General features: G+C 48.6%; 1 protein-coding gene across 2 annotated transcripts in view; it reads left to right on the top strand.

Moving 5' to 3' along the window:
* The first annotated feature begins 600 nt into the window (after positions 1-600).
* Positions 601-14333, top strand: part of NABP1 (nucleic acid binding protein 1) — a 30724-nt gene continuing 16991 nt past the window's right edge. The window contains exons 1-6 of one of the 2 annotated variants that reach the window (XR_006414907.1): positions 601-1309; positions 1741-1879; positions 7534-7605; positions 9420-9495; positions 9914-9983; positions 11760-13270. Coding sequence is in view for 1 of the 2 variants with exons in the window: in XM_044431987.1 (XP_044287922.1) it covers positions 1219-1309; positions 1741-1879; positions 7534-7605; positions 9420-9495; positions 9914-9983; positions 11760-11953 (642 nt within the window). In the remaining variant the exon portion in view is untranslated. Of the gene's footprint in view, positions 1310-1740; positions 1880-7533; positions 7606-9419; positions 9496-9913; positions 9984-11759; positions 14001-14333 lie in introns of those variants that run through there. The other variant, XM_044431987.1, reaches the window with a different exon arrangement.

Below are 14333 nucleotides of genomic sequence, written 5' to 3'. Positions count from 1 at the left end.
TTCCGAGGTGCCCCCCTCCTTTGAAAAACGGGGTGGGAATAATCGAAGCGGCATCTTCCTCGCGATGGGGGATGGGGAACCCTCAGCGCGTTAAAAGACACAGTCCGCCATGCTGTGGCTCTGTTTCCGCGGAGCTTAGGAAGATGAGTTTGCATATTGTCCTCTGGCAAGACAGGCTTGAACCTGCCTCCGATCGCTAGCCAGGGAAAAAGGACGGGCGCAGCGGCGAGCGAGCGTAAATATTCTAGGTCAGAGGACAAAAGAATCTTAGTCGACCAATCAGCTTCTCTCGCCGGGAACTTTTGTCATATACAGTTCCATTCCGGAGTCTCCGCGTTCCATGGGCGGTTCCATTTCGCTCGGGTCTTTCACCACCGTTTTGTATGATCGCCAGTGTCGATCAGAGCATCAGAACCAAGCGAGATAAAATTGAGTAGGCGTGGTAGCAGTCAGCTCGATCCTCTGTGCGCGTCAGCAGTTTCCCTTCCTCTTTCGCTGCACCTTTCGATATAATTTATTTTTTTACCCCCCATGCAGAGCAAATGGACTAGTCCAAAGGACTATAAAACGACAGCACACAGCACATGTTTGCTTTAGACAGAGGGGAGCGTGCAGAAGGGAGAGTCTATGTGTTCGCGCGCTTGTATGAAAGTAGTACGCCTAGGATTTTTTGGTGGGGTGGGAAGTCTCGCTACCGAGTAGGAGAAGGAGGATGAAAGCAGCACCTTACTAATTATAAAATAACAAGAAAGCGAGCGAGCGCTCTAAATTTTTCTTGGAGCTCAGTAGAAGGGAGGAAAACGGAACTAGAAGGTGCTTTTCCATTTTGACCAGTAGGGGCGGCAGCAGCCAGAGCCGGCCAAACTCCGTGCCTGTTTCAAGCACAGCACCCAGGCTTCCCCCTTCTTCGCCCATCCAGCGTTACAAAGTTCTGTGTTCAGCTTTCCTCCTCCGCGAGGGCGGAGAACTGGGGAGAAAGTGCGCGTGAGTGGTAGGCAAAGAGAATCGCCGTGTGTGCGCCTCCTTGGCGGCTGAAAAACTGCCCCTCCGCCCCATCTTCTTAAGAGTACACACGTAGTTGTTATTAGTCTGTCGGAGAACTGGGGAATTCGGTCTCCCCTTCCCCACGCTTTGCCAAGTGTCCCTCTGTGCGAAGGGATGCTTTGTCCTGCTCAGTCTGCCCCAGCAGTGCCCGTGTCTTCCTCCTGAGCAAGCAGCATGAGCATGGCAAACGAAACATACCTCTTCATAAAAGACATAAAGCCCGGACTGAAAAATTTAAATGTCGTCTTTATTGTGCTGGAGATCGGTAAGTGGGGTCCCTTGGAGCCATCGCATTTGTTTCTTTCCTCTCTTGAATACTCCCCAGCCCCTGCTTTGCCCTAGCCTCCCTTACCTCCCCCCCCTCCACTCGGCTCAAGCGCTACGCGTGTTTCTGACACGTGGTCACTTTTCAGGGAAAGAGTTGGGACTCCCCTGTCCTGCTCCACCTTCTCTTGCAGCTCTGCCCTTAAATAACCCCCTTCTGGGAACTCTAGAATGGATTCTTCCCCGAACATAGATGTGTATTTCACTGTAAGTTTTGCAGATGGCCTTTGCTGTCTGTCCCTGCTCCTGCTTCTGTTAGTTCTTCCTGGGCCGGGTTATGCTCAAGCACATGATGTTGTCCAGCGACCTCAGGAGGTTTGTTCTCTCCCCCCTCCCCGCACTTCCCTCCCTTTTCTCTCTCTTTCCCTCCAGGGCGAGTCACCAAAACCAAAGACGGGCACGAGGTGAGGTCATGCAAAGTGGCCGACAAGACCGGCAGCATCACCATCTCCGTCTGGGATGAACTTGGCAGTCTCATCCAGCCTGGTGACATTATTCGCTTGACCAAAGGGTATGTCATGGGTTGGGGTGAGGGGTTAGGATGACAGAAGGCCAAGCACAGCTGGGCCACTTTGTTGGCCGCTGAAGCAACTTGTTCCTCTTTCCCTTGTGAGGAGGGTTTCTCTGAATCACCCCTCCCCCTCCCCCTCCCCTCCATAATAGTGGTTAGTGTAGGCAGAGCTGGTGAAGGAAACCGGAAATCCTCATGCAAGGCCTCACAGGGCCAAATTGCAGGTGGTGGGGGCAGGCCTGTTCCTTTTTTAAACATGCCTAGGAAGAGGCTGTATTCCAGCTCGGACTGTGTGTCTGTCTAGCCTGGAGTAGCTTTCTTTATTTTCATATTGTTCCCGTCACCCGCACCCCAGTCCTTTGAACTACGGTGGCCTGGGATTGAACTCGGGACTTTATGCATGCAGTGCGATTGCCCAAGCCTCTGAGCCACAGTCTTTCCTGGAACCTAATATGTTCAGGCAGCCAGGGCACGTGGGGCAATTTCGGTTTCGTCTTCTTGATAAGCTCCCTGAGCCTTCCTCAGCCAGGTGCTTCATGTGCTGGACTACAGCTCCGGTCAACACGTGGTCATGTCAGCCAAGAACGGTGGGAGCTGTGGTCCAGCAAGTTCGCAGCCAGCATGGCCATTGGCTGGGGAAGCTGGAGCTACTTTTCACGCACCTGCTTTGCTCTCTCAGCTTGCTCTCTGCAGAATCTCCTCTGCGGAGTAGGGAGCCAGCTTGGGAGAGGTGCACTTGGAAGGGTAAGTAACAGGTACAGGAAGGGGTTTAGCGCCACTCCCATTCTCTCTTTTTCTTTCTCTCACCCACTCATGTAGACAGCACACATGAGTGTGTATGTCTAGGTGCACCACACACACATGTTCATTCTCTCTGCCATTAGTACGGAACTGAGGAAGGCCCAGCTTGGAACAGGTGGGTCAGCTGCCTCTCTGTCTGGCTCCATGCTCAGTCTTACTCAACAGCCATGGCTGTCAGTGACTCACCTCTTTAAAAGCTGCTGCCTTTTTCTGAAAGGAAGCGATGAGCCGCCCCCATTCCTGGAATGTTCTGTTCTGCTTTTGGTTTTGTTTTGGGAATTTTTTTTTTAAAAAAACACAGGGTAGATCAGAGTTCCCTGACCTGCTGCGGTTCAGATATTTTAGACTTTAGCTCCCAACTGCCCCAGCCAGCATGACTAAAGGGCAGGCATGATTGGAATTGTAGTCCAAACCTGTTGGAGGGCAGTGAGTTGGGGAAGGCTGGGGTAGCCTGTGGGCCATTTTGGGAAGGCGAAGGTGGTCCCCCTCACTGTAGCAAAGGCCAGACTAAACATTGCTTGGAGTGACTCACGCGTAGCTCACATTGAGTTCGTATAAGAAGGAGAGGACTTGTGAGCAGGAGGAGGGGTCGGGCCCTTCCCTATGCCCATTTTTTCTTCCTCCCCTTTTTTTTCTAGCAGAGGTTATTTTGGATCCCTACTAGGAGAAGAAGGGCTTGAGCAAAGCTGTCGCATGGGGTGGAAGCAGGGGACGGCTCGGTCCCCGTGTGTGTGTTTTGGTGCCAGTCCAACTGATTCACATGATCTGCTGTTGTAACTTCTCACATGGCCCTGAGCACGGCTGCTTCCAAACAGGGTGCCCTGTATGACGCATACAACTGCAGGCCACTGTTTTTTCATGCACCTTTTTTTGGCCTGAGTATAGGACAGGATTCCAGCTTGGCTTTATGCTGGCAGGAATCACAACTGAAGTGACCTGAAGCTAGTTGAGACAATCATTTCTGCGGTGTACGAGTTGGTGGAGCTCCCAGAAGGAAGTTCTGCTGACCTGCTCCGTTCAGCAGATGTTGGCACGTTTCCAGGAGTGCTTCAGGCAGCGCCAGCTTCCTGTGGTGCTGGTGGCCATTCTTGCTAGTGTAGCCACACAAGCGCTGCTGAACTGCCCGTTTTGGATACTGCCCATAGCAGCTTATGCCACAGCCCAATCCATGCTTGCTTAATAGAGCAGAAAGGCTCAGTGCACCCAGTCCATTTTGTACTTTTCCAGCAGAGTTGGAACTGAAGAGCTGAATTCCCTGGAACGTGTCCCTTCGGGATTGTCAGAGCAGCACCTGGGTACTTCTTACGCAAAGTGTAACCATCCAATCCCTCCTGCACACTGTATACTTTTTTGAAATATGATACATTAGGGAATTGAGGGTCCAATGTAAGGTGTTTTGTTTTTAACACGTTTTTCTGTGGGGGATGGCTATTTCTGTTTCTTCCATCAGCCTGCTGCCTTCCAGGGCAGCTGGCTTTAGGGGGCAGAGAAGCAGAACTAGCAATTAGTAGTAAAAGCTTCATAGTTTATTACAAATGTGTTGTGTTTTCATGTAGTAAATGCGGTCAAGAGCAGCACATGCTGGTCAAAGAGATGGCCATCCTTAGATCATTTTCAAAACTTGGTTAGAAGCAACAGCTTAAACTATATTTGCTATATTCACATTAAATGCTCCATTAATTATTTCTGGTGATTAAGGGAGGAATCATCTGCAAGCCTAGACAGAAAAAAGGCCTACAACTCCCAGCATGCCCCAGGCAGCATAGCTTTTTCTGTCCAGTCTTTCAGAAGATTGCACCCTAATAGCACTGCTGTTACATTTTATTTTCATTTTTTGTGTGGAAAATGCCTGTCTCTTGTGTGTGAAAAAGCAAAATATGGATTTTGCCTCTGATCCAAATGTTGTACCACCTATGAACTGCCTGGGTGACTTTAAGCAAGTCACCATTGGCAGTCGAGCCCTTGTCTGTGGTAGAACTAAGAGATAAGAAGTGCTTTGACTGTTCAAAGTCCTGTAAAATGCTGGGTATGTGATTGTTCAGAATTCTGTAGTGGTGGACATTTAGCAGTGCCATCCTTGACAGCAAAACTTGGCTGCTAAACCATACAGACCATTTTTCTCTGAACAAAAACATCATTTTGGTGATGCTACAGCTTAACACAAAATGTATTTTCAGCAAGGGAAGGGGAGGCCCACAAGCTTTCCCTGGGCAAAAAAAAAAAAAAAAAAAAAAAAAAAACACCTGGATTGGACCCACTTTATTTGCCTTTGCACATAATTGCTCAACCAGTAGGAATGTTTCCTCAAAATTGCTTTGTCAAGTTGCTTTTTTGGCCATTCTGCTGCTGTGCCACTGAGTGTGACTGGTCAAGGTTAGGGGATCCCTGTATGAGTCACTGCTGAAGCAGTGCCAGGGTCTCCTATGCTGAGCATGAGACCTTAGCGACTCCCTTTTTTACATGGTTATGGAAGGCTCCCCAAGTTGTCTGAAAGCCTGTCGAGGAACCTAAACGAGCCTTCTGACTAATACTTTCTCCTTGGAATCAAGGAGTATAGTGAAAGTGGGCAGAGTCATGCAAGGTATAGGATGGTGCAACTCTCCCCAATCTGGACCCCTCCAACTGTGTTGGGTGGCAACTCTCCTCATCCCAGTTAGCATGGCTGTTGCCGTGCTGGCTGGACATGATGGGTGGTGTAGTCCAATGCATCTGGAGGGGGCCAGATTGGGGAATGCTGGCGGAGAGACGAGCAGTAGCACTGAGCTAGGTTTACTTGTTTTCACACTTCAGCTCAGCTAGGTAGAGCTGAAGTTGAGTGGCCAAGCACACGCTTTGCATACAGACAGTCCCAAGCTTGATCTCCAGGTGGGGCTGGGAAGGAGTCCTGCCCGGGAGAACCTCTGGCTGCTCAGTGGTGACAGTGACTTGGTACTGGGGGGTTCCTGTGAAGTTAACTGGGTGACCCTGACAAAATCATGTCCCCTCTTCAACCTTATGGCGTTGCAAGGGAAACAAAAGGAGGAAAGCCCGATAAGCACCCATCAAGAGTCACTTGGAAGATGTCTCTGGTACAAATCCGACACTCAGTGCAGCAGGAATATAATACGTAGTTTCAGTGTAAAATCCAGTCACCTTAGAGGTTCTTGGATTGCTTACCATTCTGCACACGCGTAAGTAACAGGATTTCGACTTGGATAACTTGTAAGCGCTTCAAGTTACAATCTGGCAAGAAGTGTCATGTTAAGGTCATTTTCCACTTGCATCATATTAGCAGAACTTGTATGTTGCTGCCAGTGGTGCAGCAGGCTTGATGGCCGGCTTGTTCAGGCCTGGACAAAACCTGAACCACTCATGCCATCAGTGTGGGCGGAAATGTTAGTGGTGTAGCGGTAGCAGGGCTTAAGATGCCTGTTAAGGGTGTTTTGCTCAGGGGCACGAATGGGTTCTTGTTAAATCAGTAAAGATCTGGCTGATTAGAATATAAACCTCCAGGGCCAAGCTGAGCAGTGAGCTGGAAATGCAACCTTTCTGTAAAAAGTAGTTACTAATACAATACCCAGCCAAAAATTATTTTCTTTATCATTCAGGGTTTTTTCCCTTAAGCTTTGTTTAAGCTGGACAAAATAAGGGCACCTTGTTGTTCAGTGGTCAACATGGAAACATGGAGGATGCTTATGTGTATTTAATGCAAAATAAGCTTTCTTTCGTGGCAGGCAAAAAATAGACTGTTTATAGATAATAGGCTGTGTCCAGTCTTTCCTTAACTGGAGTGCCATTCGTTTTAATGGGTCTGCTCTAAGGAGGACTAGCAGTGGATGTAACCCACAGTACTTACAAAGAATAATTATTTCAAAGGACCTATTTTGTTGGTCTTGTAATAAGTGGAGCCTTTTCAGTGTGATTCTGCATCCAATCAGTCTCTGAAGTCTCTGGTTAACATTAGTGTCTGATTTCTATTGTGTGGGAGTATGTGCGTATGACAGGAAATGAAAGGCAAATCAAGAGATGTGGTGAAATGGGGAGAGGGTGATCAGTGGGCTGCAGAAGGCAAGTGAGCACAACGTGTTGTGTCTTCTTAAAACTGGAATCTAGGCTTCTAGTTTATGGTCCTACTTTAGAAAAAAGTTAGTCATGCTTAAGTACAGTTGGAATCAATGGAACTTGTTGCTAAAGTCCCATTAATTTCAATGCTACATTTGAATAATTTTTGCTGGACTGGTCTTTAACTTACTAGCTTTCGTGGTTACACAAAAGTTTTGAATACATGATGACAGAAATTTATTGGATCTGCACTGGGGATTACAGGTGCGTCAATGCCACAAGGAAATACGTTTACCTGATAGAAATTATAAGATGTTGGCTTCCTCTTCAAATCTGTTAGGAAGGATTAAAAATACAGACAATATTTATAGTGTGTTCTGGAATGAGGAAAACCACGATTTTTATATCTCTTGGTGTCCTGGTAGGAAAAATGAGTACTAGAGAATCAAACCAGAAGACAATTTGTGTTGATGGTGACTGTAGTTAAAAGTGTGTGACCTCTGATGATTCAGAAATGGTAGGAATACATGCAGGAATGTGAATGTGTTAAAAACTTACTGCTGAAGGATGATCAGAAGTCTCATTTACCAGCCAAATCTGGCACAGTCCATCAAAAACTAAGCTGTTTATAGGCCTACTGATTTCAGTAAATCAAATACTGAACTGGCTGATTGAAAGCAGTGGGGTGTAGATACATTTAACTTTTTGTTGGGTTGTGATGACCTAAGTTTTCTCCTGTCAAACGGGAAGTCCCGTCCTGTCCTTCCAGTCCTGTCCAGTGCTTCTAACGCAACTGGTGTTCTTTTGGTTAGGTATGCATCTCTGTGGAAAGGATGTCTTACGCTTTACACTGGAAGGGGAGGCGAGCTTCAGAAAATTGGGGAGTGAGTATCTCATTTTGCACAGACACAGTACCTTTGCTTGCTTCTGGTTTTGCAAGCCAGAATGGTAGGTATGAAATGTTGCCGTTGGTCAGCAGTATCCATCTTTCCTTAGTGTTCTTTGGGGTTTCGTAAGATAAGGGATGGCAGATGAAAGCTCTCCAGATGCTTTGGACCTCGGCTCCCAGAACCTCTTGCTGGCATGGCCATTGGTCAGGAATGCTGGGGGTTGGTCCAAAACATCTGGAAATTTACGCACTGCCCATCTGTGTGGTGCAGTACTCTGCCATAGAGTCATGTTCCTGATCAGTCAGGTCCCCCAGAACGTGCGCCTTCTGGGCTTGAATTCCTTGTCTTAAGTGCAGCTATACAGGTAAGTTGAGCAACACAAGCTGTTTCCCTTTATTAGGTTAATGCATTGTCACTCTGAAGGATTTACAGTGCAGTGAACTGAGGTCCTCTATCTATTCACAGGCCAGGATACAGTAGAGGCACCACCTCTGGCCAGGTATTGCAGAGGCAGCCGCAATGCGAGCTTCCACATTCTGCTTTGGTAATGCGCTCCAGCCTGTCCTGGAGGAGCCAGCCTCTCTAGGGGTGCAGAGGTAAATTTCCCCCTTTATCTAGCAAAGTCTTTTAGATGATGGTGAGGACTATCTAAGCTAAGGCTACGATGGCATGTGCAACCCATTTGCTTGGTCAAATGCAGATCTCCCTTGAGCTCAGTGTGGCTTATTTCCAGCTAAATGTACAGTTTAAGTATTAACTACATCTTCTTCAGTGTCTGCAATGTTTTGCATTGGACCAGGATTGTACATTTCCATCCCATTGAACTCATCAGGATGCACACCTGCTGAACACACAACATGAGCTGTAGGCTAAACTAGCTGAAGAGGTCTCCCGTATTTATATTGCTCATTTCCTGTTCCGGCCCAGTAAATAAGGCATCCTTGAAAACAATGCAAGCATAACTCCTAAGTTTTATTTCTCTAATCCAAACCGGTGTTTGAAAGGTCCGTAGCTTCTGATTGTGAACTTTCACTTAGACTGACCTGAACCCTTTTGCATGTGACACCTTGAAGCATAGACTGTAAGCTTTACAGTGTCACAAGCAGTGCTTGGTTTGCTTTTCCAGTGAAGGCCTCTCTCTTTTGAATAGGCTGGGTGTGCTAGCGGGCCTGGATGTGTTGCTCCGAGGGCCGACTTGCACAGACATGCATACTTGATGATGGCAGCCATATCAAATGATATCTGGATGGGCCATCACAGAAAGAACATTGTGTGTAGATCAGTATCTCTCTGCATTACACCCAGTGCAGCGCTTTTTAAGAGTGGGTTCCCGATGCAGCTACTGGCCATTCTGCGCTCAGTAATCAAGGGTTGAGCCAGGCCTAATTAGGGAGGAATGCTGTGAAGTGTTCACAGCACTAGAAGTACATCTGACCTGTCAAGACGGCCATTGTGACTGTAACTGTGGCCCAACCTAAAATAGGGCCTTTGCTTATTCATAATGTATTCATTTCTGCTTTGTCTGTGTACATCTGCTTTCATTCGAATAAAAATGAAAGAGCAGGTTTTTAAGCCTCACGAGGTGTTACTGGGTAGAAAATTGTGGACTGTCCAAGCACGTTCTTGTTAGCAATGCAAACATCTCAGTGGGAATAGTTGCTTGCCCCTGCCTCATGGAAATCAGTGGGAGGTGGCTTCTAAGAAAGCAAGGCTGTGCTTATCTTGAGCTAGGTCAGACCTCCTGGTGGGCATGCTAGTTGGGGACACTGAGGGACACTTCACTGTCACGAGGTTGTTGTTCTTTGCAGGTTCTGCATGGTGTACTCCGAAGTGCCCAACTTCAGTGAGCCCAACTCGGATCATCATGGGCAGCCCCCAAAAGCGGTACGTGAGTTGGGCGCTGCTTCGCGAAGGTGCCTGTGATCTGGGAGCTCCCAGCTAGGCTTAGCCACAGGCCAGGGGTTGGTCACTTGTAAGCCTCCTGATGTTTTGGCCAGCAGCTTCCATCTTGCTACTCTGTTGGCTCTCCTGCCCAGTGCTGATGGGAGCAATAAGCTAACCTCTGAGATGGTCATGAGTTGCTCACCTTTGCTGCAGGTGCTGCTCTGTACTGGCAGCAAATTCTGTGTCCTTCTGGGGAGAAGGCTAGCAGTTAAAGGAAGGGGGCAAGAGTCACCCTGCTGAGGGCAACTGGTGTCTGTTGTTGAGCTTGCTTCCTCCAGGCTCATCCCTCCCATCCTTTCCTGTTGCACAGAGTGGAGGGCTTGTCTTAATGTATCTCTCTCTCACATTTCTTTTAAAGGCACAGGGTGAGCAGAGTAATAATTCCCTTCCATCAACTAATTTGGGTACTTGTACTTTTGGGCCAACTGGTAAGTGCGTGCATGTGTGTGAGTGGAATCTCTTTTTTTGGAAATGAGATTCAGCAATGCTGGCAGTTAGTTTAAACAACAGTTTGCTGGAACCAGCTAAAATCAGAAACCATGACTTGATCCTGTTTTCTTTCAATTCAGCGTAGTTTAAAGCAGATTGGGTGCAAAGACAAACTACGTTGCTTTAAATTAATATGCTTTTCGTATTCTTGTCTCTGCCTTTCCCAGTCTCTCCACACTTCCTTCCCCCTTTTCCCTTCTCCATGGCGGTTTTTCCAGTCTTGGAGTGCAACTGGGGTGGCAGCTGCAAGGGGGTGCGATGGGATCAGACCTTCAGCTCTGATGTCTGAACTCTGACCTGGGAATCTAAAAAAAATCCCACGGTGCCTCAAGACACTGCCTAGCCGCAGGATCCATGAACAAGCCACTTGTGTGAGGCAAGGAAATGGTGCACTAGCATCTTCGTAGGGAGCCTCCCATCTTGTGCCGAGGGGCTGCCTACAGACATCTTTCTGGGGATCCTTCACATTCCCTCCCCCTTGTGCTTGTTATTTTATCTCTTGGCCTTTTAAAATTGCAAACTTTAACAAAGAAACCAACTTGAAGGCTGGCGTAGTGCAATGTGAAGAGCTGCCCCCTATCTCTGGGTTTGGAAGAGTGGCTTTCTCCTGTGGCGCTCAGACCCCTTTGCCTTGTACTTGGGCTCTTGGGCAAGTTACTGTTCCTTTCGTCTCCCAAGCCTCTAGCAAAGGAGTGGTTCAGGAGGGGCTGTGGCAGCTGTTTTGTGAGAGCACAGGCAACACTGCTGCACATTCCAGATGTGCCCACTGACCCAGAAAGCTGGGGCACCCTGGCTCGTGTAATGGGCACCACACCTGTTCACACTTGGCTGTCAAGCAGCTGCGGAAACCTGCCAGAGCGAGCTGCAACCCTGCAGTGTTCCTCTTCCCTCCTTTTTTTGGTTGTGGCATCCTGCAGTCGGCTAATAGAAGACATGAGCGGCGGCTGCACCGCGGCTGCTTGCTGCCAAGCCTGTGCCCCGCCGGGGGCGTCCACGGGGCCATCCATTTCGCGCGCACAGCGTCCCTGTCCTCTCGGCTCACTCCTCTTCCTGCATGCATTGGCTCTTCTGCTTGCACCTTCCCTCACCTTCTGTCCAGGAGGGTTCTCCCTTTCTTCGGTGCGGCTGCTTGTGAGCGGGCCTGGCCAGCCATCCTGTTAGGTGGCGGCATACTGGGGGCACACATGGCCTGTGGGAGGGCTGGGATTCCTGGAGGCATTCTCTCTTTGCTTCGGAGAGAAGCTCTCCCTGCACTGGGAGCGGAGTCCAAAGAGGTGGCTGAGTCCGGAATAAGACGCGTCGCTGCTGCTTTTGCCGCTCAGGACTGTGGTGAGGGTAGAAGCAGCAGCGGGGCCTCCGCTCTTCTCTGTTTGCTTTCCATACCTGCCGTGATTTATAAGCCGGCCGGCAGCATCTCAATGCCTTCCGTTATCTGGGCCTATGCAGAGCCCAGAGGAGCCACGACTCAGGCACCGGAGTGTGTAATTGCTTGTTTTCTCTGTGCGTTGGTTACCGTCCCTTGTGCTCAAAGAAGCAAGCAGGCCCTTGAGATTTCCTGGTCCCCCCAGAGGTCTCTCCTCAACCCGATGCAAAGTATTCTTTAGCGGGAAGCAGGCGGCTTGAATGGCTACGTGGCCTTCCGTACAGGAAAACTGTGCGCCGAGAATGTCTGACGCAGCCCTGTTTCTTTTTCTGTTTTGTTACTGTTTTTCCAGGAAACGGTTTGCCTGCAGGACCTGAGCTGAGCGGCGTGTCGACGACGTATAATCATGCCCCCCCCTCCTATGCAGGGGCTGGCAGGGTCAGTGGACGGGGACCTGCCCCTCCCTCGGGGCCGCCCAATAATGGCCGCCCCCCGCAAAGCACAATAAGCAATGGGAGGGACCCCCGCAGAGCCTCAAAAAGATGACCAAGCCAAATGCCGCACTGCCCACCCAAACTCTCTGCGCTACTTGAACACTTACTGCACTTTTATTTATGGCTAACTGTGAAAAAGGTTTGCCCTTCCTTCTTGCCCTTGACCTTCTGTTGCGTGGAGAGAAGGGCCCTGTCTCCCCCCTTGCCCCAGCTGAAAATTACGGGAAGCTGTGGACACCGCATTGCTCCAAGGAGATAAGGCTTACACATGTGGACTGGGTGTGGGGTGGGGGGTCACTGTTGGAAATGGGGGTTCCTTGTTGAATATCAGATGTTGATTTCCAAAACAAAACTAGACTTTGGTTGGATGCTTTTAAAAAAAAACAAAAACAAAAACGGTTTAGTTGAGTTTGAATGATGCAGCCTTAAGATGCCTCCTTTCTGCTCCAGGGACTAACTCCCATCATGGTTAGCGGAGCTTGTGAATGCTACTTGGTGTGAAAGCTCCACCTAACACATCAGCTCTCCATTAAAATCGCCCAGCAGTGAGCGCAGACAGACTGGTCTGCGCCGGTGTACAGAAGAGCAGCCTTTTGTAGTTTGGGCTTGGGGGGCTTTTTAAGGTAGCGATGGCTGCATTTGATGAGAGTGTCAAGTATCTCCTGTTGAAACTGGTATGCTGCTTCCCCACGATCCATTTTCTTTGACCAAAGTGTCCACAGTATGCCGGGCATCCTTCTTGGTTTTAGTCATGTGGAATAGAATCTGAAAATGCAGCCCCTGGCATGTGGACCGTGCGCAGACAACGCTGCCGAGCTGGATGCAGAATCCAGCTTGGTAGCGGCACTGCTGCGAGTGCTGCCCCACCGACAGGAAGTAGTGCTAGTTGAGCAGAAGCTTGAGCTGGCTGATGAAACGTCCTGGTGGTGGTGGTGGTGGTGGTGGAGGGGGTGCTGTCAGTGACAGCTGTTTTCCTTGAGTCCTGCCTAACCAGTGGTACAAATCCAAGACCAGAGAGCCCAGTCCAGAATATGGGAGTGTTTTGTCACACGTCGGATTCTCTTGCTCTGTCCAACGCTCTTCAAGTGTGAAGGCGGCTCTGCTTCCCCCGCCCACCAACTAAGGGAAGTCGCTCCCTCTAGTGGCCTCTGCAAGCACTAGGTTTTGGTTTTTGCTAGTGCAGCATTGCCAGCATTGGCAGAACTGCATCGCTGGCTGTGGCTCTTGATGCATATCCTGGCTTTTCATGAAAGTGGCAGGCTGAATATCCCGTTCTTTGGAGTTCCCAGTGGCAGGAGCCCAGCTGAAGTAGCACAAGCCAGGGAGCTTCATCACTTGACCTCTGTGGAGTGTATAAGCTGGCCATCAGGTGAGCCCTGCTGGTTTTTCAAGGGCCGGTGTGGCTTTCAAGCTTGTCTTGTGGGTGGCAGGGGAGGGAGGGATTCTCTATGCACACAGAAAGCAAGCTGGGCAGAAATCTCGAGGGAAGCCATTTCCCTGGAATATACCTTTTTCTGTTTGCATAGAGGGTTCCTCCCACCTTCCAGTGGGTGGAGCTTTTTCTGCCTTTTGTCAGCAACCCAGGAAGTGCTTCATGGCTTGGCTTGATAAGAGCATGGCCCAAACCATCTTGAAGTAAGGAGGGACAGAAAGAGCAGTGAGAGTGTGGGAAAGAGATCTGTGCTAACACCCCTTTTCTTGAGCATGTCTCCAGCTGCTTTCTCAAGTGCCTATTGAGCACATGTATGATTTTGCTTCTAGAGCAAACATCTCGATTTCGAGAAAGGCAACATTGGGTCTGTTACAGCACATGATTTTCAAGCTCTCAAGTTTGAAAAAGAAATATTCAGTGGTCCTATCCCCCATGTAAAATGAATGCAGTTCTTTCGTATTAAAGTATTCTTGGTGTCAATTTATATCACGCTACCTTAGAATTCATTCTCGGCAATTCGTTTTTTGGGGATCACATATAGAATCTATCCAAATGTTAGATGACTGGTTTCCTTTTTATGTATGTTTGTTTTTGTTTGGCTTTTTGATTAAATTCTTGAAGCGGACCTCATAAATAAAAGTTGCACTAACCCTGTTAAAAAAGGAAACTCTAACTTTTTTTCTTGGTCAAGAAAACAAGCTATCTGGCTTGAGGTGCATTTGCTTACCTTCAGTCAACCCTAACTTCACTTACTTGGGAGCAGGTCCTATCAACTTATTTCTAGGTACATTGGAGTGGTGGTTGTTGTTTACCTTGATCTGCAAACTTGAGAATGCTGTTCTGATGCTCTTGTCTGACGTTATGCGTTAATTTCTCCAGAACAACAGAAACACCCGTCAATAAATGATTTATACACTTGTGGAAAGCTGTACTATAGGGGCACAGAACCTTAGGTATGGAGGCCAAATCTGGTGTATTTGAGATCTTGGTTCACTCCCAG

Source organism: Varanus komodoensis, unplaced genomic scaffold (assembly GCF_004798865.1).
Source record: "Varanus komodoensis strain SLA01 unplaced genomic scaffold, ASM479886v1 scaffold23, whole genome shotgun sequence".
In the NCBI taxonomy this organism is placed as follows: Eukaryota; Metazoa; Chordata; class Lepidosauria; order Squamata; family Varanidae; genus Varanus; species Varanus komodoensis.
Note: the sequence above shows the minus strand (reverse complement) of the source record. Positions and strands in the feature narration are given on the sequence as shown.